This window comes from Fusarium tjaetaba, assembly GCF_013396195.1.
Source record: "Fusarium tjaetaba strain NRRL 66243 chromosome Unknown NRRL66243_c0000150, whole genome shotgun sequence".
Classification (NCBI taxonomy): Eukaryota; Fungi; Ascomycota; class Sordariomycetes; order Hypocreales; family Nectriaceae; genus Fusarium; species Fusarium tjaetaba.
The window spans coordinates 65,133-85,033 of NW_023501346.1; the positions used below are offsets into that span (position 1 = coordinate 65,133).

The 19,901-nt window shown below is 49.2% G+C and overlaps 6 protein-coding genes across 6 annotated transcripts; 5 read left to right on the plus strand and 1 right to left on the minus strand.

Moving 5' to 3' along the window:
• Positions 1-5,486: 5,486 nt before the first annotated feature.
• Positions 5,487-6,195, plus strand: FTJAE_7393 (DUF1014 domain protein; the record flags this gene model as incomplete). Its single annotated transcript, XM_037354105.1, has 2 exons — positions 5,487-5,638; positions 5,694-6,195. The coding sequence occupies 2 exons, from the start codon at positions 5,487-5,489 to the stop codon at positions 6,193-6,195; spliced, it is 654 nt and encodes a 217-aa protein (XP_037205515.1).
• A 1,075-nt stretch (positions 6,196-7,270) lies between these two features.
• On the plus strand, positions 7,271-8,033 carry FTJAE_7394 (ubiquitin-conjugating enzyme; the record flags this gene model as incomplete). The annotated part of the gene is made up of 2 exons (XM_037354106.1): positions 7,271-7,897; positions 7,953-8,033. 2 exons carry the CDS (start codon positions 7,271-7,273, stop codon positions 8,031-8,033), a joined length of 708 nt encoding a protein of 235 aa, XP_037205516.1.
• A 1,205-nt stretch (positions 8,034-9,238) lies between these two features.
• FTJAE_7395 (uncharacterized protein) lies at positions 9,239-10,699 on the plus strand (the record flags this gene model as incomplete). The annotated part of the gene is made up of 4 exons (XM_037354107.1): positions 9,239-9,376; positions 9,428-9,482; positions 9,534-9,639; positions 9,703-10,699. 4 exons carry the CDS (start codon positions 9,239-9,241, stop codon positions 10,697-10,699), a joined length of 1,296 nt encoding a protein of 431 aa, XP_037205517.1.
• Positions 10,700-10,800: 101 nt separating this feature from the next.
• Positions 10,801-11,763, minus strand: FTJAE_7396 (ribokinase; the record flags this gene model as incomplete). Its single annotated transcript, XM_037354108.1, has 1 exon — positions 10,801-11,763. The coding sequence occupies one exon, from the start codon at positions 11,761-11,763 to the stop codon at positions 10,801-10,803; it is 963 nt and encodes a 320-aa protein (XP_037205518.1).
• Positions 11,764-13,807: 2,044 nt separating this feature from the next.
• Positions 13,808-15,512, plus strand: FTJAE_7397 (cytochrome p450; the record flags this gene model as incomplete). The annotated part of the gene is made up of 9 exons (XM_037354109.1): positions 13,808-14,027; positions 14,072-14,204; positions 14,269-14,618; positions 14,682-14,797; positions 14,882-15,031; positions 15,086-15,252; positions 15,313-15,335; positions 15,394-15,450; positions 15,508-15,512. 9 exons carry the CDS (start codon positions 13,808-13,810, stop codon positions 15,510-15,512), a joined length of 1,221 nt encoding a protein of 406 aa, XP_037205519.1.
• A 2,654-nt stretch (positions 15,513-18,166) lies between these two features.
• Positions 18,167-19,874, plus strand: FTJAE_7398 (Purine-cytosine permease FCY22; the record flags this gene model as incomplete). Its single annotated transcript, XM_037354110.1, has 4 exons — positions 18,167-18,429; positions 18,487-18,654; positions 18,714-19,115; positions 19,178-19,874. 4 exons carry the CDS (start codon positions 18,167-18,169, stop codon positions 19,872-19,874), a joined length of 1,530 nt encoding a protein of 509 aa, XP_037205520.1.
• Between the last annotated feature and the right edge of the window lie 27 nt (positions 19,875-19,901).

The following is a 19,901-nucleotide window of genomic DNA, read 5'->3' on the forward strand; positions in this document are numbered from 1 at the left end:
CGTTGGTTGCAGCTTGTTTATTGACGCCGCTTTCGGACCAACACCAAGTTTGTGTGTGTATGTATGTATGTACAACGGCGGGCTGGAGAGTGCGTTGGGGGATTGGATTGGATTGTCGATTGTTCCCTCAATCATGGAAGAAATGAGAGGATCCATCCGTCATCTCGTGTTGATTGCCATGACCCCGCAAGCCTTTCGGCGTCGACCGTACATACTGTACCGTCAGTTTCGAGGAGAGCCAGCGAGCGCACGCACCCTCTGAATACTTGACTTGACTTGGGTTCCGGGGATCTCAAGTGCCCTTGTCCCAGTACGGTTATGGTCGTGGACAGAAGCTGAACCTGTCGCAAGGCAAGGGAGAGCGAGAGAGTGGGAAAACCTAGGCAAAACAAGGGGGCCTGACCGCTGTTCGCCCCGGTTCTTGATAGAAATTCTCGAAGGTTTCGAAAAGGGGGCCAGGGTATGAATTTAGCGTGGGTTTGCGAACTCGAACGTGCGGGTGGGCGAAAAAAAAAAAGGACAGCGAGAGGATGGAAGTGAGGGTGGAGGGGGGATACCTCAGGTAGACAAGGTCACGACGGGACGGGAGGGGGTGATTTTAGTGAGGCTGGAGAAAGAGCCAGTAATTTCAAATTTTTTTGTGTCTGTCTCTTTTCTTTTGGGCTCTTTGACTTGCCTGTGACTGACAATTGCTTTTTGTTACTGGGTATGATCCGCTGTGTAAGGATCTGACTACAGCAGAACAGAGAGAGAGACGGGAGGGTGACGGTGGCTCTGGGTCCCGTGATTTGCATATCCATCTCCATGAACGGGGAAGCGTCCTTTGACGATCCGGACGAATTGGATCTGGACCATCCATCCCTTTCGACCGCAAGTAGAAGTTACAGATCCTACGTTAACTCTTGTAGTGGTAGCGGTTGCGGTAGTCGACAAACTCGAGCAACTCTAACCGCGACACCACAACATAACGCGACACGACATGACAAATTGATGATGATGACGATGCTGCTGATGAGGGGGAAATATCACACTATCATGGGATGATGATACAGAGACTGGTCATAATTACTCTTGTCTCCGGTTGCTGTTGTTGCTGTCCTCTCCACTATCACTCCTTGTTTTATGAGGAATTATCACCAATAACTCACAGACAAGTTACAAGCTGAGTCGAGATTGTGGAACCTCTCCCTCCTCTACGCACGCACGCGGGTAAAGCAAATTTCTGGCCGGTTTAGTCATGACTAGACAAAAGCTTAAGCAACAATCAACAAGATTATTACCCAGTAGAGTTTCGTCTACATACATCCTCCCCTCTCCTCTAACTAGGCTCTACCTATAACAAGAAATAACCCAACAATGGAACCCAACTCGGGCACTCACTGTAAGTTTGACTATTAGAGCCTGAAAGATAAAAAAGAGCCCCTACACCCGGCCCCGCTTCCTCGTTATCCGTCATGGTGATCGCTTGGCACCGTTGCGTTGATGACGTCCGTTCGCTCTGAGATGAGGCCGCATTGACTTTGTCGCGATACGATATGAGGGGGTTACATACACTCAACTTTGAGTTTTGCATGTTTTATTAGCTATTTGGGGGTTAGAGATTTACAGTGCCTAGCGCTCAGCGATGTTCAGAGATTGGCCATTCCAACATTGAATCTCATCTCACTGTTGATCTGGTGGTCTATGTTAGTTACTACACCAGAAAACGGACAAGGGCTGATCCAGATCACTGGGTCATCCTCCTTTTTTTTCTTTTTGCTTCTTTGGACATTTCTTGGGAACGGCCTAGGAAAAGTCCAGCCCAAACATAATCTCCCGCATGCAGCCTTGTTCACCAGCCGCATAATACAAAAGCAAATACAGGCACTAATAAAAATATGTTAATAAAATCTTTTGCCGTTCGTACGGTGTAAAAATCCAGGTTGTTTTGTCGGATGATGTTGAACTCGGTGAACGTAAATAACCTCACCGACTTAGACCAGCCTAGACCTCGCTCACCAGAACAACTCACTCACTCACAGCATCCATATTACATTACATTACATTACATGACATTACGGATACACTTCCACTCTCACCACAAACGAGGCCTGCTTTATTACCCTTACCCTACTGCTACTCCCCAAGTCCGATCCCCTGCTCGTCTCTGCCCTGTCTGTCTTGCTTTGGTCTTGTTCCAGGTCCCTTGCTGTCGATCCATTCCTGAGCACCCCATGCCATTTTCTACTGCCTTGGCTTTGACTCAGATGCCTTGCCTTACCTTACCCTGCCCTAGCAGGCCACTCACTCTAGTCACTGTACCACCTAACATTCTTTGCTGCCAGACCAACAGCCCAAAATCTTTCACCAACAGCGCTTGGATCTCACCGGCTCCCCGCATAAATCAACAACACCATGACTGAGAGCCGACGTTGCACAGCAGGGGCTCTCTTCTCATAGTCCACGGGCGTGCATGAGTGTGTTCGCTTAGGGAGCCAGGGGGGGACATATCCTCAGTGTTGCGATGCTCACGCTTCTCATGCTGCGGGCGGCGGTGACAGTATTGCATTGTTACAGTCCCGAGACGAAAACGAGTTCTCATCCTCCTCCTCTCCTCGGTTCACCTGCTTGCATGGCTGAGTGATTCGTCACTTCTCGCTTCAATCATGCAGTCTCGCGTGCAAAGAAAGAGTCGTCAGAATACGTGACATCCTGGTCGTGAAGCCCATTAATCCTAGGGCTCAGACACGGCACAGTCTCGCAGCCTACTTACATCCTTGACAAAGTGAGTGAGCAGCAGGCAGCCCGGGCTTCACGGGATGTACTGTAAGTGTGTTGTATGCATGTATGTATCCGTACATATCTCCATCTGCAACTATATACATACAGTACATACATGGAAATTTGGTGGCTTTGTCAGAACTCATATGAGCGCCCTCAAAGTTCGCTTCCCGTTTTATTCTGCTGTTGCCAACATGGTTCTCCTGGGAATCCTTGGTTCAGTAAGACCGGCCTGTTCCGTTCATGACCCTGAGACTTGTATGCTTGTTGTTGTGATTGGCAGGTATAGTAGTATTCAACCACCCTCTCCTATATGGTTCCTTGGTGACAGATCACTGATACAGGCCAGTCAGTGCTTAATGAAATTGGACGGGAATAAAATGTTTCATTTCTCTGATATGCTGAAACATGGTCCCTCACATAATCAAGCTTAAAACACCCTATGTTCAACCTCTTGGGTCTCACATAGGCCAAGACCTGATCAACTCGTAACTCGTCCTCTCAGGAAACGGCACCGAAACCCGAGCACGGAAATAAAAGCCACCTTATTCCATGTTATACGAGGATTTGGATACGACTTCGCAGTGGAAGGATACGTATTTACAAGGATCGTTTGCTATTTTCAGCCCTTAAAGGATCTTCCTCCAACGGATCTCACTTCTCGGTATGCATCCAACCAAAACGAGAAACCGGGCCAAGGGATATTCGAGCCCCGTGCCTTCTAATCTGACGTATCTCAAAGTCTCACTTATCGGTGAGGATGGTTCTTGTCTCGCGATTTCGACTGCGAGGTTGCAGAATAGCAGGGTTGAAACGGGAATGTAAAGGGAACAAATGTTGATATTCCTACGGACACTGAACTAACAAGGCACGTTCGCTTGGGTACACCATCCGGACGTGTTATCTGGAAACATTGCTGGCAATGTGCTACCTACTGAGTCACATTATTCCCGGGATGTGTTTCTTTGCAAGGCGAAGCTTCAAGGGTCTGCATGGCTCGGTTGAGCGTAAGCAGGCTGCCTAGATACATATCTTAGGAATGGAAATCACAGTAGTAGCGTTATATGCTGACCGCAAGTGATAGTGGTGAGTTGATGTTCATGCCGTCTCGCATGTTTCTACACCCGATAATTCCGGGGAAAGGATTCGTTGTCATGTGCGGTAAGCACAGGTGCAAGTTCTTGCCAGCCCCCAACTCTTGATTGTCAATATTGGTATGGATTCAGCTCCCATCTCATAGACGAGGATCCGAGTTGGTTGCCTGTTGTGAGAGTACAACTACCCTTTGGGTGATGTGACCGTTCGAGCGTCCCGATACCGCGGTTCGGGGAATGCAAGAGGGAGGCAAAGTTGTACCCGATTTGTATATTGATCATGGAGATCTCTTGTTGGTGTTGTCGCGGGCCGATTACAGCCAGCCAAGTACCGTATAAGTCCGTAAGGTCATGGATAGTCTAACTTGACAACCACATGTTGCCTCTAACAAAGAGCGTGTGGCTTGATTGTGATACGCCTCGTTGTAATAGTCGTTGCTGAAACATTAGCAGTTGATTGGTATAGATGATAAGCGCGATACAAGGCAAACGGTGAGTGGTGCGAGGTGATGATGCTGGGGTGACGGGATCTTCAAAGTCAATCGCAAGCTACGGCCTGCTCAATAGCCTTATTTCCTCACTCTCGGTCTTGATCTCACACTTGTAGTCTCGTCGAGCTAACACTAATCGACACCAACAAGTCATTAAGAACCCCTGCTTGTGTAACCCGAAGCTCTGTGCAACCATGAGCTAACTAACCCATGCAAGGCGCCCATGTATTTTTGAGGCTGAAGGGTCAGCATGTGAGCAGCCTGGTTCGACTATTGATGCAAGTCGCTGGTATTGTACTGTACTGTGAGGCAGGGGCATGATACTACTGCAGTGTAAGGCAAAAGGGCAAAGGCCTTTGTTGTCGAGTCTGTCCAAGTACCTCTCAAGTCTCACAACTTACAGGCTCTGATTCGCGCATGACAGTTCACGTCATGATTTGACAAAAGCGTCACGGAGCATTTTAAGCGAGCGTGACGAGTAGTGGACTAATGCTGATGTGATGCTACTCAATATTTCCCAGGTTTAATGGTGATACCGTGGTATCATGAATTGGATGGCAGTGCGTGTGCGTGTGTTGTTATCTTGCTCATGATCAGGTTCGCCGATACTTACTGCAAATGGCCAAGACTGATATCAACCTTGAGAGTTGAGATTGAGAAGTTATGGCTGCCATACCACGTACTCGATCATAGAGGATAGACACTCGATTTGTTAGTAAGGTATTATTCGAAGCAGTCAATATGCCTACTATGATTTTTAGGCATGTTATTATTATGGCCAAGCAGACTCAAGCTATCCCGTATAAGTGATTGCTAGATAGAGCACAGTAGAAGCAGGCCCCAAAAGCATATATCCACACAGTACACCAGAAACTCAGGACCCAGGCATCCGTCATTAGTTGGGCACCATCCTCCGACTCTGTCTCCGACGTTACGACATCGCAACTTTTCCCAACTCAACCCCAGACAAACCCCAGGAGAGCCACATTTCTTCAGCTCTCCCTAGCAACAACAACAGCCGAGCATCCCGTTCCGTTTCGCACGCCTATCTAGTACTATTCTCCGATTCGATTTGCTACTCGTACCACGTAGACATCGTCCCCACCACTCAAACGCATCACCCACTTTCCGAGCTTTCGCAATGGCTGGCAAGAAGGGTGACAACAGCAAGAAGGTAGCGGGCAACGCTCGCAAGGCCGAGGCTGCCGCCCAGAAGCAGGCCGCAAACGACGCCCGTCAAGAAGCTGCCGAGGAGGAGAAGTGGAACAAGGGTGCCAAGAACACCTCCAAGAAGTGAGTCCTGGTGTCGCTTGAGGGCGCAGCTATGGGTCACTGACATCGCATTTAGGGAGGCTCAAGCTGCCAAGGCTGCTGAGGCTGAGAAGAAGAGGGCCGAGAAAGCTGCTCTTGAGGCCGAAGACGACGCCAACACCCCCGGAAAGGCCCCCAAGAAGTCCAAGGCTCCAGTCAAGAAGTCGCGCGGTCTTGATCTTGCGCAGCTCGACGGTGACGATAAGCCCTCTGCCATCAGCGCATCTGGTATCGACAACGCTCTCGACGCTCTGGCTCTGACAGGCGGAAAGGACGAAAAGGTCGACCGACATCCCGAACGCCGATTCCCCGCCGCATTAGCCAAGTACGAAGAGCGACGACTCGAAGAGATGAAGAAGGACGGCAGCGGTGTCGGCTTGCGTCTGGATCAGAGGAAGACTAGAATCCGAAAGGAGTTTGAGAAGCACCCCGACAACCCTTTCAACCAAGTCACGGCTTCGTACAACGCTACAAGAGACGATATGGCCACGATCCGGGCACAGGAGAAGGCCAAGATCGAGCAGCGTCTCGGGCACTAGATCTGGTCTTTGTTTCTTTTATTGGCATTTGCGAGATACCATCATGAGAAGAGGACATGCATGCATGCATGGTTGAGGATAGGATTTAAAAGTTTCATGACGGAGTACTTGCTTGGGAATAGACCATGGCTTGCATCTTATTGAGATGAAGGTGCTGCTACGATTTACGATTATGAGTCTATAGGAAAGTACTCAGAAAAGTATTTGAATAGACAAATGCTTCTCATTCGTTTTCACTCGGCATCGTGATATCACAACTTACCCCACCAGCATGAGATGACCCCGCGGTTAGCCCATGGCAGAATCTGCGCAACTGTAGGGTAGTGGAAGTAGCATCATGACCTTGGATCTAAAGCTGTCATGATACGTGTTACAGCGTGCCTATATTTCCTATAGTTCCTGTAAGTAAGTAAAAGAAGAATAATAGAAATTAGGGTTCTTCATTGTAAATGAGATCAATATTTATTCTGCATTTGGTAGGTATATGGCTTGGAGCGCATGAATACACACCACCAAATTGTTAGCTGTAAGCCTTCACCGCCTGCCAGATAGCATCCGAAAGCTCTCAAGCTTGGAGATCTAATAACGACAAACAAATGCGACACGATCTCCAAAGCCAATTCATTTCCTACGCCTAGATTCCCGATATAATACAACTCCACGATACACAGCATCTCGATACCGGATTGCACCTGTAACACCAATGCCGCCCTTCAATAATATGAGCGCATTGCCCTCGCTGCGCAAACAGCAGCTCCTCTCAGAATTGTTTGTTCTCTACTAAGACACACCATAAAGTACTGTGTTAACATATAAACTAGCGCTGGACTCAAGCAAGCATGCCCTGATGGTATATTTGTTAGTCTAACCCCAGGCGATGCCACGCTCTGGTCTGGTGTTCTCTTCGTTCGCAAAGGTAACCAACACTCGCATGCTTCCTCGACTCCAGGCCTTGACATATGATGCTGATCTTGTGATTCTCATAGGCCCCTATTGCCCTGCTATACTAAGATTTCAAATATCGTTTCCCGACTCGTATCCTCAACTCCCACCTCTCGTCGTCTTCTCAACAGACATGTTCCATCCTCTCATCACACCCTTGACAACATACATGTACACAACCGACATTCAAGAAAGCGGCACAGTGAGTGCCTCAGATCAAGAGCGATTACCGCCAGGAGGCTTCAGCTTACGACATGGATTCCCGGACTGGTTCGGACGAGGACGACGGAGTATGGTGGAAGCGAAACAAGCGCCAGTGACGAGTCCTGTTTCGACCAGTAACTCCACAACATCAGCAAACCCATCATCAGGAACACCTTCGTATATGCGCACTGGAAAAAAGAGTGTCTCGGCTTATGAAGTTCTACACTACATCCGCAGCGCCTTTGATACAGAAGAAGTTCTCGACTCTGTACCCCTGGCGGCGGCAGGGAACCCAGGAGCTTGGCACGCATGGAGAACGCACCGCAAAGCAACGGGGAAGCTGGTGGAAGATACAACTGCGGAGGAAGAGCAGAAGGAACAAGAGCAGAGCGAGCATAGGCCAGAGAGCGTGAAATCGGGGTCATCTGCGGCTACGCCAAGACGACCTGGAGAATGGAATTGGGATGGAGTCTGGGAGGATAGAGTCAAGAAGAACGTCTCTGCAAGCTTGTCGGAGCCTGTCCTCTATGGAGAGACCAAGAATTCCGATGACCTGGTAAGTCTTCTGCCCCTATCATGGCTAGCGAAAGAGCTCTACTAATTCTACGTAGATCAAGTTTCTTGCGATGGAGGACACCGATATCGACTCGGTGAAGGACAATCTGCGGCGAACACTTGGGCAAGCTACATGAACTTCAATTTACCTTAGGACTCCTATATGCTTAAGTCTCTGGTGTTTTCGACTTCTCTGGATGTGGCCTTGCAGTTGTGCCTTAGGTAGCTGCTGCTCAAAGGCATTGCTCTCGACAACAAGGCAGCAACTCTTCACCTAGGTATTGTCTTACCTTAGCATAGCATGATCTTCCGTTTTACTCTGTTCGCTCGAATAGCAAGAGCAACTCTGATACCCCTAAGAACCCTCTCAAACTACTAGGTACCTACCTTAGGTTGCTTTACGCTTCGTTCGTCTCCAGTAGTTGAATCTCAACCAAGAATGTTCATCACAACAACAACATCGTCTTCCTCCTCATTGTATGCATAAAGCATGCTACTGTTGCATCTCAAAACTTTGATCGTTCTCAACATTCTTGCAATCTCACATTACTTACCGCACCGTATAAGTTCCCTGACCAAAACGGAACAGCCACCATCGTTGACCATAAACTATATGAGACTCGCAAGACCCAAATTAAAAGCTCACCGATTCAATTTCATTACTTAAAAGAACCAGAGATACACATTAAAGGAGGGCCCAGTCTCATCCGCCACTACAGTATACATCTCGATGTCGAACCAAAGTTACCAAGATCCTCCCTACTGGGGCATTTGCGCCTCGGATCCTAGCTTTGCCTGCGAAAAGCCGAGCCCTTTGAGAATTGTGAAAGCTGACGGGAACATGAATAAGCGGCATACAGCAAATCATTCTAACCAAAGTAGCTCTAAACACAGGCGGTCAATTCAGGGGGATGGGTCTCTTACAGTCGCCAAGAGACGCAAGATCAACTCAGGACAAGCAGACGCAGATAAAGAAAACTTGAGATGGCCACATGATGACCCAGAACAAGGAAGCCCAACCCTGCGCGAAGCCAAATGCTAGGTGCAGAATGAGGATAGTCCACCCCTACGCTTGGGGGTCACGCCCTCGCCCCAGCTATCAGTCAGGAAGACGAGACAGACGTGCCCAGAGCCCGGGGGCCTACTGGGACAAGGCCACCCGTTCTCCGCCCCGATATCGAGTGAATTGCCTGGGGTGTATGATCTACGGCGACCAGTCAAGGTCCGCCCACCTCTGACCAATATATATGACAGGGCTTTTATGTCTAATGCACAGTTACCGCTGGCGCCTCATGCAGCAAGCCGAGAAGAGGAGTCGCCACTATTCAGAAGAAGTCCACCTATGGCACTGACGGAGTCCTTCAACACACTGCCCAGGCCAAGGCTAGAACGTTGGCCAACACCACAGATTACCATCACACCCGAAGCCACGACTATCGAAGAAGGTTGCCATAGATTTTGGGTGGCTATCGAACTCTCTGTCAGACTTTGGCCGGAGAGTTCAATGAAAAGCCAACCAGGGGCCTGTTAGGAGCGGCCAGATCTGTTCACGGATCTTGCTGGCTTCACGCAATGTGACCAAGAGAGTACGCATAAAGGGCCCTTTCTTGAACAAACACCACTGACGGCATACATAGCTGGGGGTATTGGCGATGATGGTGGTCTCAACGATTTGGACGTCCAAATTCTGCCAACGGAAGAATCTTCGGTTGTCCGTATTCTCCAGGAACAGCCCTTTCCCATGTAAGTACACAGACGACCGAGATTGCCATACTGGCCAAGGCGCACGCTGATTCACGGGAATAGTCACCGCTTGGACCCCGGATCTAGCATCTTTCTTCTAGCTCAAGTGCAGGTCCGTGTCTCAAAGGGTATGCGGCGATGTAAACAGAAGTGTCCACGGTTAGAATCGGACAACCTGATAGAAGCGCTTAAGGAAGAGTTGGGTGATTCTACCGTGAGCTACATGACTGTCCGGCTGTCATATCGAAATTCGGCGTTTCCCATGTGTCAAGATACGGGATTTGCGGAGGACGACATGTTCAGCATGCACAGCAAGATTGAGACGGTAGCCACAGCCTCCGTGAAACTCCACAATGCCAGGTCGCTTTGGTCTCCTCCTCCGGTTTCAAGATCCAACCCACTGTTGCCACTGGTAGAGAGACACTGGGGGACCATGAGCGCCAGGAAGGTAATGGCACAAATTGCTGCAGCAAAATACGACCCCAAGTATTCAGAGCAAACATACTGTTGGCAGCAGAAGCATTCAGAAAAGACAGGCTATAGAACACATGGAAAGCCCACTTGGAATCATAGCCCTACGCCTCGGATTCCTCCCAGAAAGGCAAGCCTTCAACGAGACTGCACTGAAGTCGATCTCGATGATAGAGGAAAGCACTCTCAACCTCGTCAGAGATTGAGACAAGGGTCATCCAGATGTGGCAGCTATGCATCAAGCTACTTGTCTAGGCAGAGTCGTGAAGGTCTGCCAGGGCCGGGAACCTTTAGGGGCGCGGGGGTGAGCAATTCGGCCCATACACGACCGAAAGAAGAGCACAGCCGAGATGGAACTGATACTCCTGCTACTCAAGGCCGAAGAGCCCTTTCTGGCAAATCTGACAGCAGCACGTTGTGGAAGAGGGGGTCACTCGGCGCCGACACCCTCAGGGGCTTATTACCTTTGATGGCGGGTTTGTCAATAACGACAAGGGAGCGGGAAGTGGAGGAGCCCCGAGGAGCATCGCCAGCGCGCAGCAGAGGCAAAAAGGATGCAAGCAAATGGGGATGGGCGTCCTGGTTTTAGACTGACCCAGGTAGTAGACAAAATGGAGAAACCGTACACGTATTGAGATTCGAATGCTTTTTGTTGGATTGTCTACGAAGAAAGCGGTATTGCTACCTTGTCTAAAGTTCGTCTTTCCAGGGGATAGAGATCTGCGCACCCTTTCGCGCAACGGTCAAGGCAGCAGCTCGATTGGCTGCCGCGACAGCTGCTTCGATATTAAATTGGCCATCTTTGGCGGCTACAACGGCCAGGGCGTAAGAACCAACAAAGGTATCACCCGCGGCCGTGGTGTCCACTACGTTCGTCTTAGTTGCCGGAAGCAATGCACTCTGGCCTTGTTTATTGACGAAATAGACACCACGGCCTCCGAGGGTGATGATGACATTGTGGACTCCGCGATCAATGAAGACACGGCCAATGCGGTCCAAGCCTTGAAGGTCATCAAGCTCAGACTCAGCACAATCTGCAAGAATGGCGGCCTCGGTCTCATTAACAACGAGATGGGCCAGCCCATCGTAGGCATCCATAGGCAAGGGCTGAGCCGGTGCTGGATTGAGAAGGACAGGAACACCATCCTTTTTGGCAGCTTTCAGAGCCTGCATGACAGTATCGAAAGGAATTTCGAGCTGCATGATCAGAAGGTCAGGACGGGGGCCAGGAAGGGTCTCAAACTCAGCAGGCTGAAGAGAATGATTGGCTTCAGGAGACAAGATAATGCGGTTCTGGCCAGAGGGCTCATCCACAATGATGATAGCTAGGCCAGACTTCTGGTCTTGGCGGATGGCTACAGAATCGACAGCAACGCCAAAGGAGCGCAGGCTATCAAGCAGGAGGGTGCCATAAGGATCGGCGCCAACAGCACCCACCATAGAGACGACGGCCGAAGGATTGGACAGGTCTGAGTCTCGAGAGAGCTTGCCACAAGCAACAGCTTGATTAGCGCCCTTACCGCCTGGCGAAGTGTTGAAATGGTTTGAGGTGAGGGTTTCACCAGGAAGGGGATGATGTGGGACATAGGAAACGAGATCCATGTTGAGGGAGCCCAGAATGGTGATGTGTGGAGTGCTAGCGTGAGAAGCCATCTTAGAGGTGGGTTGGAAGAGATTTGCTGAACGGGTTACTGCGGCTGAATCGAGGCTGGTGTTGCTTTCGCAATATGATGATGTCTGTGTGTAGTTGAGGATGTAGTAGTATCCGTACCCCGTAGTTGAATTGTCACGTCAGGGGTGAGTATTGACAGCCGAAAGCCGATGGCCCGCGTGTCTGTAGGTGGCGTCAGAGAGAGGCCGAGCGCAAAAGCAATGATTGAAACAAGTCCGTTTATTTGCTTTTCTCAGCGTTTGCGCACAAGGATTCGCCGGTGAAGCCGCAAACTTTAAAGATGGTTCGTTCACAATATGTATTGACACGTTCAGCTTGCGGTGAAGAAAGAAGTTGTCAACTTGAGCCGCTGTTATTGAGACGACCCGAGTCATGTGGAAAAGATGGATCCCGCCTGCCCGAGGAAGGTTAGAGAGCTGAGGGGCATGTGCAAGTGGAAGGTGAAAGTCATCAAGTTTGGTGTGGGGTTGTTTTGTCCTGCCCTCCTTGTCGCTATTAAAGCCATTGTTTACCTGCCCGTAGATGGAGCAGCGAGGATGGGAAATGTTTCAAATTGAGAAGGAACTGTTTCTTCCAATCATATTCCCGGGACCGTATTCAGACCACCTATCATCAGCAAAGACAATTCCGCAACTCGTGGAGCGTCATGAGCTGTAATGTACCCTTGTTTACCTCCGCACTCCCTCCTGCAATGCCCAAAGGCACTATTGAACCTAGGCCTTATTCTAGGTGCATATGCAACAGACCAGACCAAGGACAGTTATGACAAGACAAGTGCCGGCTCCTGACTTTAGCGTCGGTATTGAGCCACATTGTCTCGCCCAATCTCTATTTCTGAGCCGCCGATCCGTAGCTAAATCAGCACATGAATCAGTTCGACAACGACCTTGTACAGCTGCGGCAACTAAATCCTTAGCTTAGAAGCAAGTCGAGTGCTACCTAGCTTATTAGCGGACCCTTCTCGCTCCCTTTGTTTACTAAACGAGACGGTGCGCTCTGTTTCCCAGGGGTTGCAGCTTACGGCGGATGCTTTGACTTTCGCGTAGCGAGAGGTAAAGCAACCAGGATCTGGGCCCGAAGGAACGGAACCGAGATTTGTTGAGGGAACAAATGTAGCCAATCGCATCGTGGGCATCGCTTGGTCGCAGACAAAATGTGACAACAACCGAGACAACAAGGCAAACATTTGCATCATATGAGCTGGTATTGGAGGATCAAGCTGATATTCCTTAGGCTAAATGACTTATCCACAAAATGCGTCATATTATCGGCTAAAACCTTTTCTGTATTAACACGACAGCCAAGTCGTTTAGAGACTGTCCTGATGTGTAAATGTGAAGACTAGTTACAACTCTAGTAATTCCTTATCTCTCACGCAACCAGGGTCAAAGGATGCACATGGGAAGGTGGGTCCGGAAAGAAGATCAGTTTACATATTCCCGGTAACCAGAAGCTTCTTATTCTCTCTCTCAATGCCCGTTCGACTGTTGCATTTTCTGTTGGTCTCGATAATGATACATCAGAAAGCCAGCAACAGCGTTTGCTTTTAGAGGATGTCACACCTTCCAAACCATTCCCTGCTCACTCTGAGTACTGGACAAGTACTTTGCTGTTACAAATAAATCGGTAAATTGAGAGACTTGCAACAATTCCCCGGCCATCCTTGGTTCGCCTACTTACTAAGTCCTTAGTTACCCGCCTTAAGGTGCTAACCTTCAGCTACCACATGGGTCAAGGATGGGTGGAACCGGAGAGATTCAAGGAAGGAACGATGGATGGAGGTTATTGAATGCGGATGGCTCATAGATAGTTGGTTGCTCTGTCCCTGTTAGGAATACCTGTGGCCATGTCGTGCGTGATTCAGTGAAGCAACTTGAGATCATTGCCTGATTCTTTAGCTGGACATTTGCTTCCTTCCCTGGCTTATTCGCTCCAATTATCACTTCAACTCTCTCAAGCAATTCTTATCTCTTCCATTCACTTAAAGTGACTCAAACTCGATCTCACTTTGGCCAAGCTCGAGTCATGATAGAGCACTACCAATCTCAAGCCTTCACTGGGCTGACGCTTGCCGTTGCTACTGGTTTGCTTCTTGCATGGGCCCATTGGCGCTCTCGACCTACGCTACCACTTCCACCTGGTCCGCCTTCTGAGTTTCTTCTTGGCCATTCCCGTGTTATACCCAAGGAGAATGCTGCAGCAGTATACGCGAAATGGTCGAAAGAATACAGTCAGTTTGACCTCAGTACATGCAGATGAATATTTCGCCCCTGACATTACCTTCAACAGATTCAGATATCATACATGTCCGGTCCCTAGGTCGTTCCACAGTCGTGCTCAATAGCGCAGATGTAGCCAGGGACATCTTGGACAAGAAAGGCGCCAATTTTTGTGACCGACCCAGATTCACGCTACTGGAAGTGTAAGCCAACCCCTGCTTCTAGTCTATCTAGAACGAAACTTGGTCCGAATACCTTGCTCATCAGAGCCTTCGATAGCATGGGATGGGGAAAGACCCTGACTTTTCTTCCTTTTGGTGAAAGTTGGCAAATGCACAGAAAGTTCCTCCAGACTTCGTTCAGCAATACGAATGTCCGCCAATGGCACACTCTGCAGATAACAGAAGCCCGACGAACGATTCAGAATATACTCAAGAGGCCTGAAACTTGGGAAACGTCGTTACGCAGGCTTGCGGTTGCCATCGTTCTGCAAGTGAGCTATGGCACCCAAGTCCTCGAGGATGATGATCCCTACATCCAAATCGCCAACGATGCCATGTATGCCACTGGCAATGGTGGAGTTCCTGCCAATAGTATTGTTGATCTAGTTCCATTCGGTACAAGATATCCACATGATGGACCCGAAACCTTTAGAAGACTATGCTAATGTGCCAGTCTAGTTCGCTACCTCCCCGACTGCATTGTCCGCGACTGGTCCCTGCGGTTCGCCCGACAATGGCGCTGGGCTATTAAAAAGCTCCACGACGTCCCATTCGCTGCTGCACAAGCTGAAAATGTGAGTTGAAGGGTAGTGGGTGGTTTGGGAAGACAGCTCAAGAACCATGCCACGTCTTGCCATGTAACTGACTTCCTTCTGCAGCACAGATATGATCATTATACAGACACTTCTCTAGCACATCACCTTCTACGTGAGTACAAAGACAAGGAGTCCCGTGGCCAGGAACAACAATGGTCCCTTGATGATATCAAAGGTGCGGCAGGAGCAGTTTTTATTGCGGGGGCAGATACTGTGAGTGAATCTACATGACAGTTGATTTTTGGAAGCTAAGAACGTGGCCTTCAGACATGGGCTACCTGCGTAATCTTTATTCTCAACATGGTTCTTCACCCAGAAATACAGGAGAAAGCACAGCAAGAGCTTGATGCGGTGGTTGGATCCGATAGACTTCCCGACTTCTCGGATCGGCCCGCTTTGGCTTATATCGAACATATTGTCCAGGAGATTTATCGGTGCGCGCCATTTAATCAACCACTCACACGAAATATAAACTAACAGGCATCTTCACAAAGCTGGTCGCCGCTGGCTCCTCTAGGTGAGTTGTTCATGGCTGGCAACGAAGACACCGTGTAATGGCTACTAATGCGCGGCAGGGATCCCACACAAGTCGCTCCACGATGATATCTACAAGGGCATGCTCATTCCCAAAGGTACATCCATGGCAAACGTCTCTTTACTTCTTGTGCAAGTTGACTGATGATTTACAGGGTAAGATACTCTCTTACGATACTGTCATCATAGTGATGTTACAAGGTGGGGAGGGTATCTGATAAGTACCAGGACTGTGGTCTATGCCAACGCTTATGCGATGGCTCATGATGAGCGGGTCTACAAAGACCCCCACGATTTCAATCCCGACAGATATGAAGCTGGGGAACCGTTTCCTGTTGGAAATTTTGGATTTGGGCGCCGGTACGTGACAGACCAACCCCAACCGAGACGCGTGCCACGGCTTTGAAATCTAGAGCGAACTAATCACCACTAGGGTCTGTGTCGGTCGGTTTCTGGCCGACAATAGTGTCTGGATCATGGTAGCAACGATGTTGTCCGTACTTCGGTTTTGCAAGAAGATGTCTTCAGACGGGAAGCCCATTGAGCCCCGAGTCCGATTTACCAATGGAGGAACCTGGTATGTTGACTCCCCCTGTCTTGAACTATCCCCACTGCCCCCCGATACCTTTGTACCCTTGCCAAACTGGAAACATGCACATAAGTATTTGATAATGTGATTGACACACGACTGACAATGGTATTGCTGCAAGTCACCCTGAGCACTTTGACTGTGTCATCAAACCACGAAGCCTTGCAGCAGAGGCACTTGTCAACAGCGACTAGGAATAGCGACCAGCTATCCCTCCTAACAGCTTGGAAGAGTACTATAATAGGTTGGACTAGGTATCAAGTAAGTCATGCTCAGTATGTCTTGCGATGACTGGTCAATCCTCACATGCTGTACGGAAGCATGACAAGTACTCATGTGCCCATCGATATGAGAAAACAAACGCAGATATCACACTCTTTCACTGCAACCTGACGCTGGTAGATATCGGGCTGTATCTATTGATAGACACCAGCAAAGTCGCAAACTTTTGCCATTTCTGGAATTGCCCTTCACTTTTCCTTGCTCAGCACATTATAGTATGTGTTAATGCTGGCTCTCTCCCCACTGGACTGGCTGCACCTATGGCTTACTTCGCCCTTAACCATTCTCTGCAATGAAGATGATTGAAGCAGGCCGCAAAGGTCACCGTGGCTAACGCGGTTTCCCAAGACTGGCAGTCTATTTTAGCCGATCCACAGGACCCTGTTGTTCAAGAAGGGTCCCAATTGGTTCTTGAGGGAACCCTTTGAGACCCTTGTCCAGGTGGGGTATCTCGGCAGAGTCATTCGCTTGTGTTGTGTTACCTCAGCCCAGCTCGTTGGTAGTCGAGTCAAAGCGCAGGATTATCAAGGCAGTAATACGTCTCTCAGTCAGCTCTGTGGCCACGACTCGTTGTAGACTTAGTGCAGCAAGAGGCACCACTCACTGGAGCCTCATTCATACGCTATTGCAAAGGGCCATGTCTGTTTACGGTCACAGCATGTATAGTGGATGGAGATAACAAGCTGGCCAAGAGACGAGACAACAGCGATATATGACATCTTTTCTTGGCTGCTCTATAGAATCCCTGCAATGTCGATTGGCATGCCCCCCTTGGGATTCACCCATCACTACGAAAGAAAGGCAGGACTTCGGACTTAATGGCGCGTTCTAGGACCAGCCCTTGTCATGAAATTTGGGTGAAGGATGCGAAAGCTGCATCTCCTTCGCATTGTGTTGCATCGAGGTAACAGGGATCAAGCAAACATTCTCCATGTCCACCCTATCCCCGCTAGCTGCATAAAGAAGTGGTTGCTGTCAAAAGCCCGCGGGCTTTTGACAAAGATAGAGTTGTCCTTGATCCGCATTCGTACGACGCTGACCCGCTCTGCAACTAACGATTGGCGTTCCATACGAGTCGTGGGTATATAAAGGCGAAGCAAGATGATGACCCCATATTGAAAGGTTGTATCTATCAAGATTCTTGTGAGTATTTAAGGCGCATGTTTCATCACAGTCCCGCAAGGATTTAGCTTGGTTGGGCCTTGTACACGGGCCGCCGCGCCGCACTTTCATCTGCATTAGAGCAGAATCATGATCCTCAAGGTTTCGGGCCATTTTGGTGTTGGCCCAGTCCCTGTCCTTATGCAGGTAGAGAAATCTTCATGGCTGACTTTGATGAGCATGTGAGTGACAAGCAGCACATAACGCAGCCAGTCGTTGTCATGGGTCTATCTGGTTAGCCGCTCGAACCAACCGAGAAGCACACCACACCTCAGCCCTAAGTACAGTGATATATCAGCCAAGTTGGTTCGGCTCAGCCCCAGAAAACAACATGACTGTTGTGTTGTTTAGAACAAGCACACTGCAGTCAACTCCTAGGCACCAACATACATGGATGCCAGCAAGCCACACTTTATTGTGACACATCAATCGGGAGCAAAGTTGCAAAATCCGGTTCAGCATCCGATTGTGCTCCTTGAAAGTGAAATCTTGGCCTCCCAAGGTTATTGGCCGATGACTGTGATTAGGTCGACTGCAAGAAAAAGATCACAGCGTCTAGACACTACCATTGAGCCTATTGTGGAACGACTGTTAGTTGGGGTAGACTGCAGGAGGCAAACAGACTTCAGCGGCGCATGCAAGAGCTACATGGTTCTTCGTTATCTTAAGGTCGGGTTTGACATACCATGATACTAGAGCAAGTTAAGCTTATCAGATACTTAAGTCCTCCCTTGCATGTCCAGTAAACCTTGGGCTTTTCACAACTGATCACCAGCATCGCAATGGCAGTTCCCAAGGACTTGGAAGCTAACCAAGGGTTCCATTCATCCGAACACGCCAGAAACAATACTGGAAATAGAGAAAGTGCCAGTGTTTCGACTACCAAGAACGCCAAGACTGGTGTGTTTTCGAGGTGGTATAGGAAATTGCTTGACGCTGGTGTCGAGGAGAATGGGGTTCGGCCAGTGCCCATTGAGGAAAGAACCCAAACCCAGCACAGCAACCTTTTCACTGTGTTCTTCACATGTCTGTTGTGTATTCTGCCGTGAGTTGATGGCATAACCTAACCAATAGATGATCACATATGCTGATGAAATCTCAGGTTGCCAACTGGTGCTCTCGGCACGGCTGTATATGGGCTGGGATTGCGAGATGTGTCGTTGATAATCATCTTTTTCAACATTCTAACATGCATACCCCCAGCTGTGATCAGTATCGGGGGATGCAAGACTGGGATGAGACAAATGATACAGGCTCGATATTCCTTCGGGTGAGTTTCTCGAGTTCAAATATCATTGCAAGGAGATTGCTGACATTTCAATTTGCCAGGCTCTATCTTGGAATCATTCCAATCCTGCTCAACGCTGGAACGGTAACAGGTTTTACGCTCGTGGGATCGATTGTGAGCGGACAAGCCATCGCAGCTGTGAACGAGAAGGCCAATATAAGTGTAAACGTAGGCATCGGCATCGTTTGCACTCTCAGCTTTTGTCTCGCATTCCTAGGATATCGAGCGGTCCACGTCTGGCAACGGTGGCAATGGTTACCGAACTTGGTTGCCATTGTCATTGCCGTCGGCTGTGGCGGGAAGCATCTGATAAACCAGGCTGACCATGAACCGGCATCTGTGAAAAGTGTCATCGGATATGGGAGTCTAATGGCGGGATATTTCATGACATTTGGCGGGACTGTCTCCGATTTCACCGTCTATCACGACCCCAAATCATCCAAGTAAGGATTTCTCGACATTGTGTTGTGATAATCAAAGCTGACAACCCTCACCCAAATCGCAGGCTCAAGGTCTTTATGTACGTTTATCTGGGCTTGATCACTCCATCGACGCCTCTGCTCATTCTTGGAGCTGCCATTGGTGGTGCCCTTCCTAATGTCGAATCATGGCAAACGGCTTGGGATATTTATGGGATCGGCGGCGTCATGGCTGAAATGCTCGCACCGGCAGGGGGGTTTGGCAAGTTCGTTCTTGTCGTTCTCGCTCTGAGTGTTGTTGGCAACATGGTGCTGTCTAATTATTCAGTCGCCTTGTGTTTGCAGATGCTTGTTCCTGCATTTGCCAAAGTGCCACGCTTCTTATTCATCGTAGCAACGCTGGCTATCATGATTCCCATGTCGATCTATGCGGCTGCTAAATGGGAGGAGTCCCTTGTTAACTTTCTGTCTGTGATTGGTTATTGGGCGGGATGCTTTGATGCCATTATCATTGAAGAACTCATGGTTTTTCGAAACATGGACTACCATTCTTATGACCCCGAGATATGGAATCAAGCACGACGGCTTCCGATTGGAATGGCGGCAATCGGAGCATCTTTGGTCAGTCTTGGGTTGGTGGTCCCGTCAATGGACACGCCGTGGTTCACTGGGCCCATTGGGGAGCGAATTGGTGACCTGGGTTTTGAATCAGCCTTCGTGATCACTGGGATGGCCTACTACCCGCTTCGGTCCTTGGAAGTCATGTTGATGGGTCATGTCTGAGGCATATGCTCCTATAATCCAGTATGC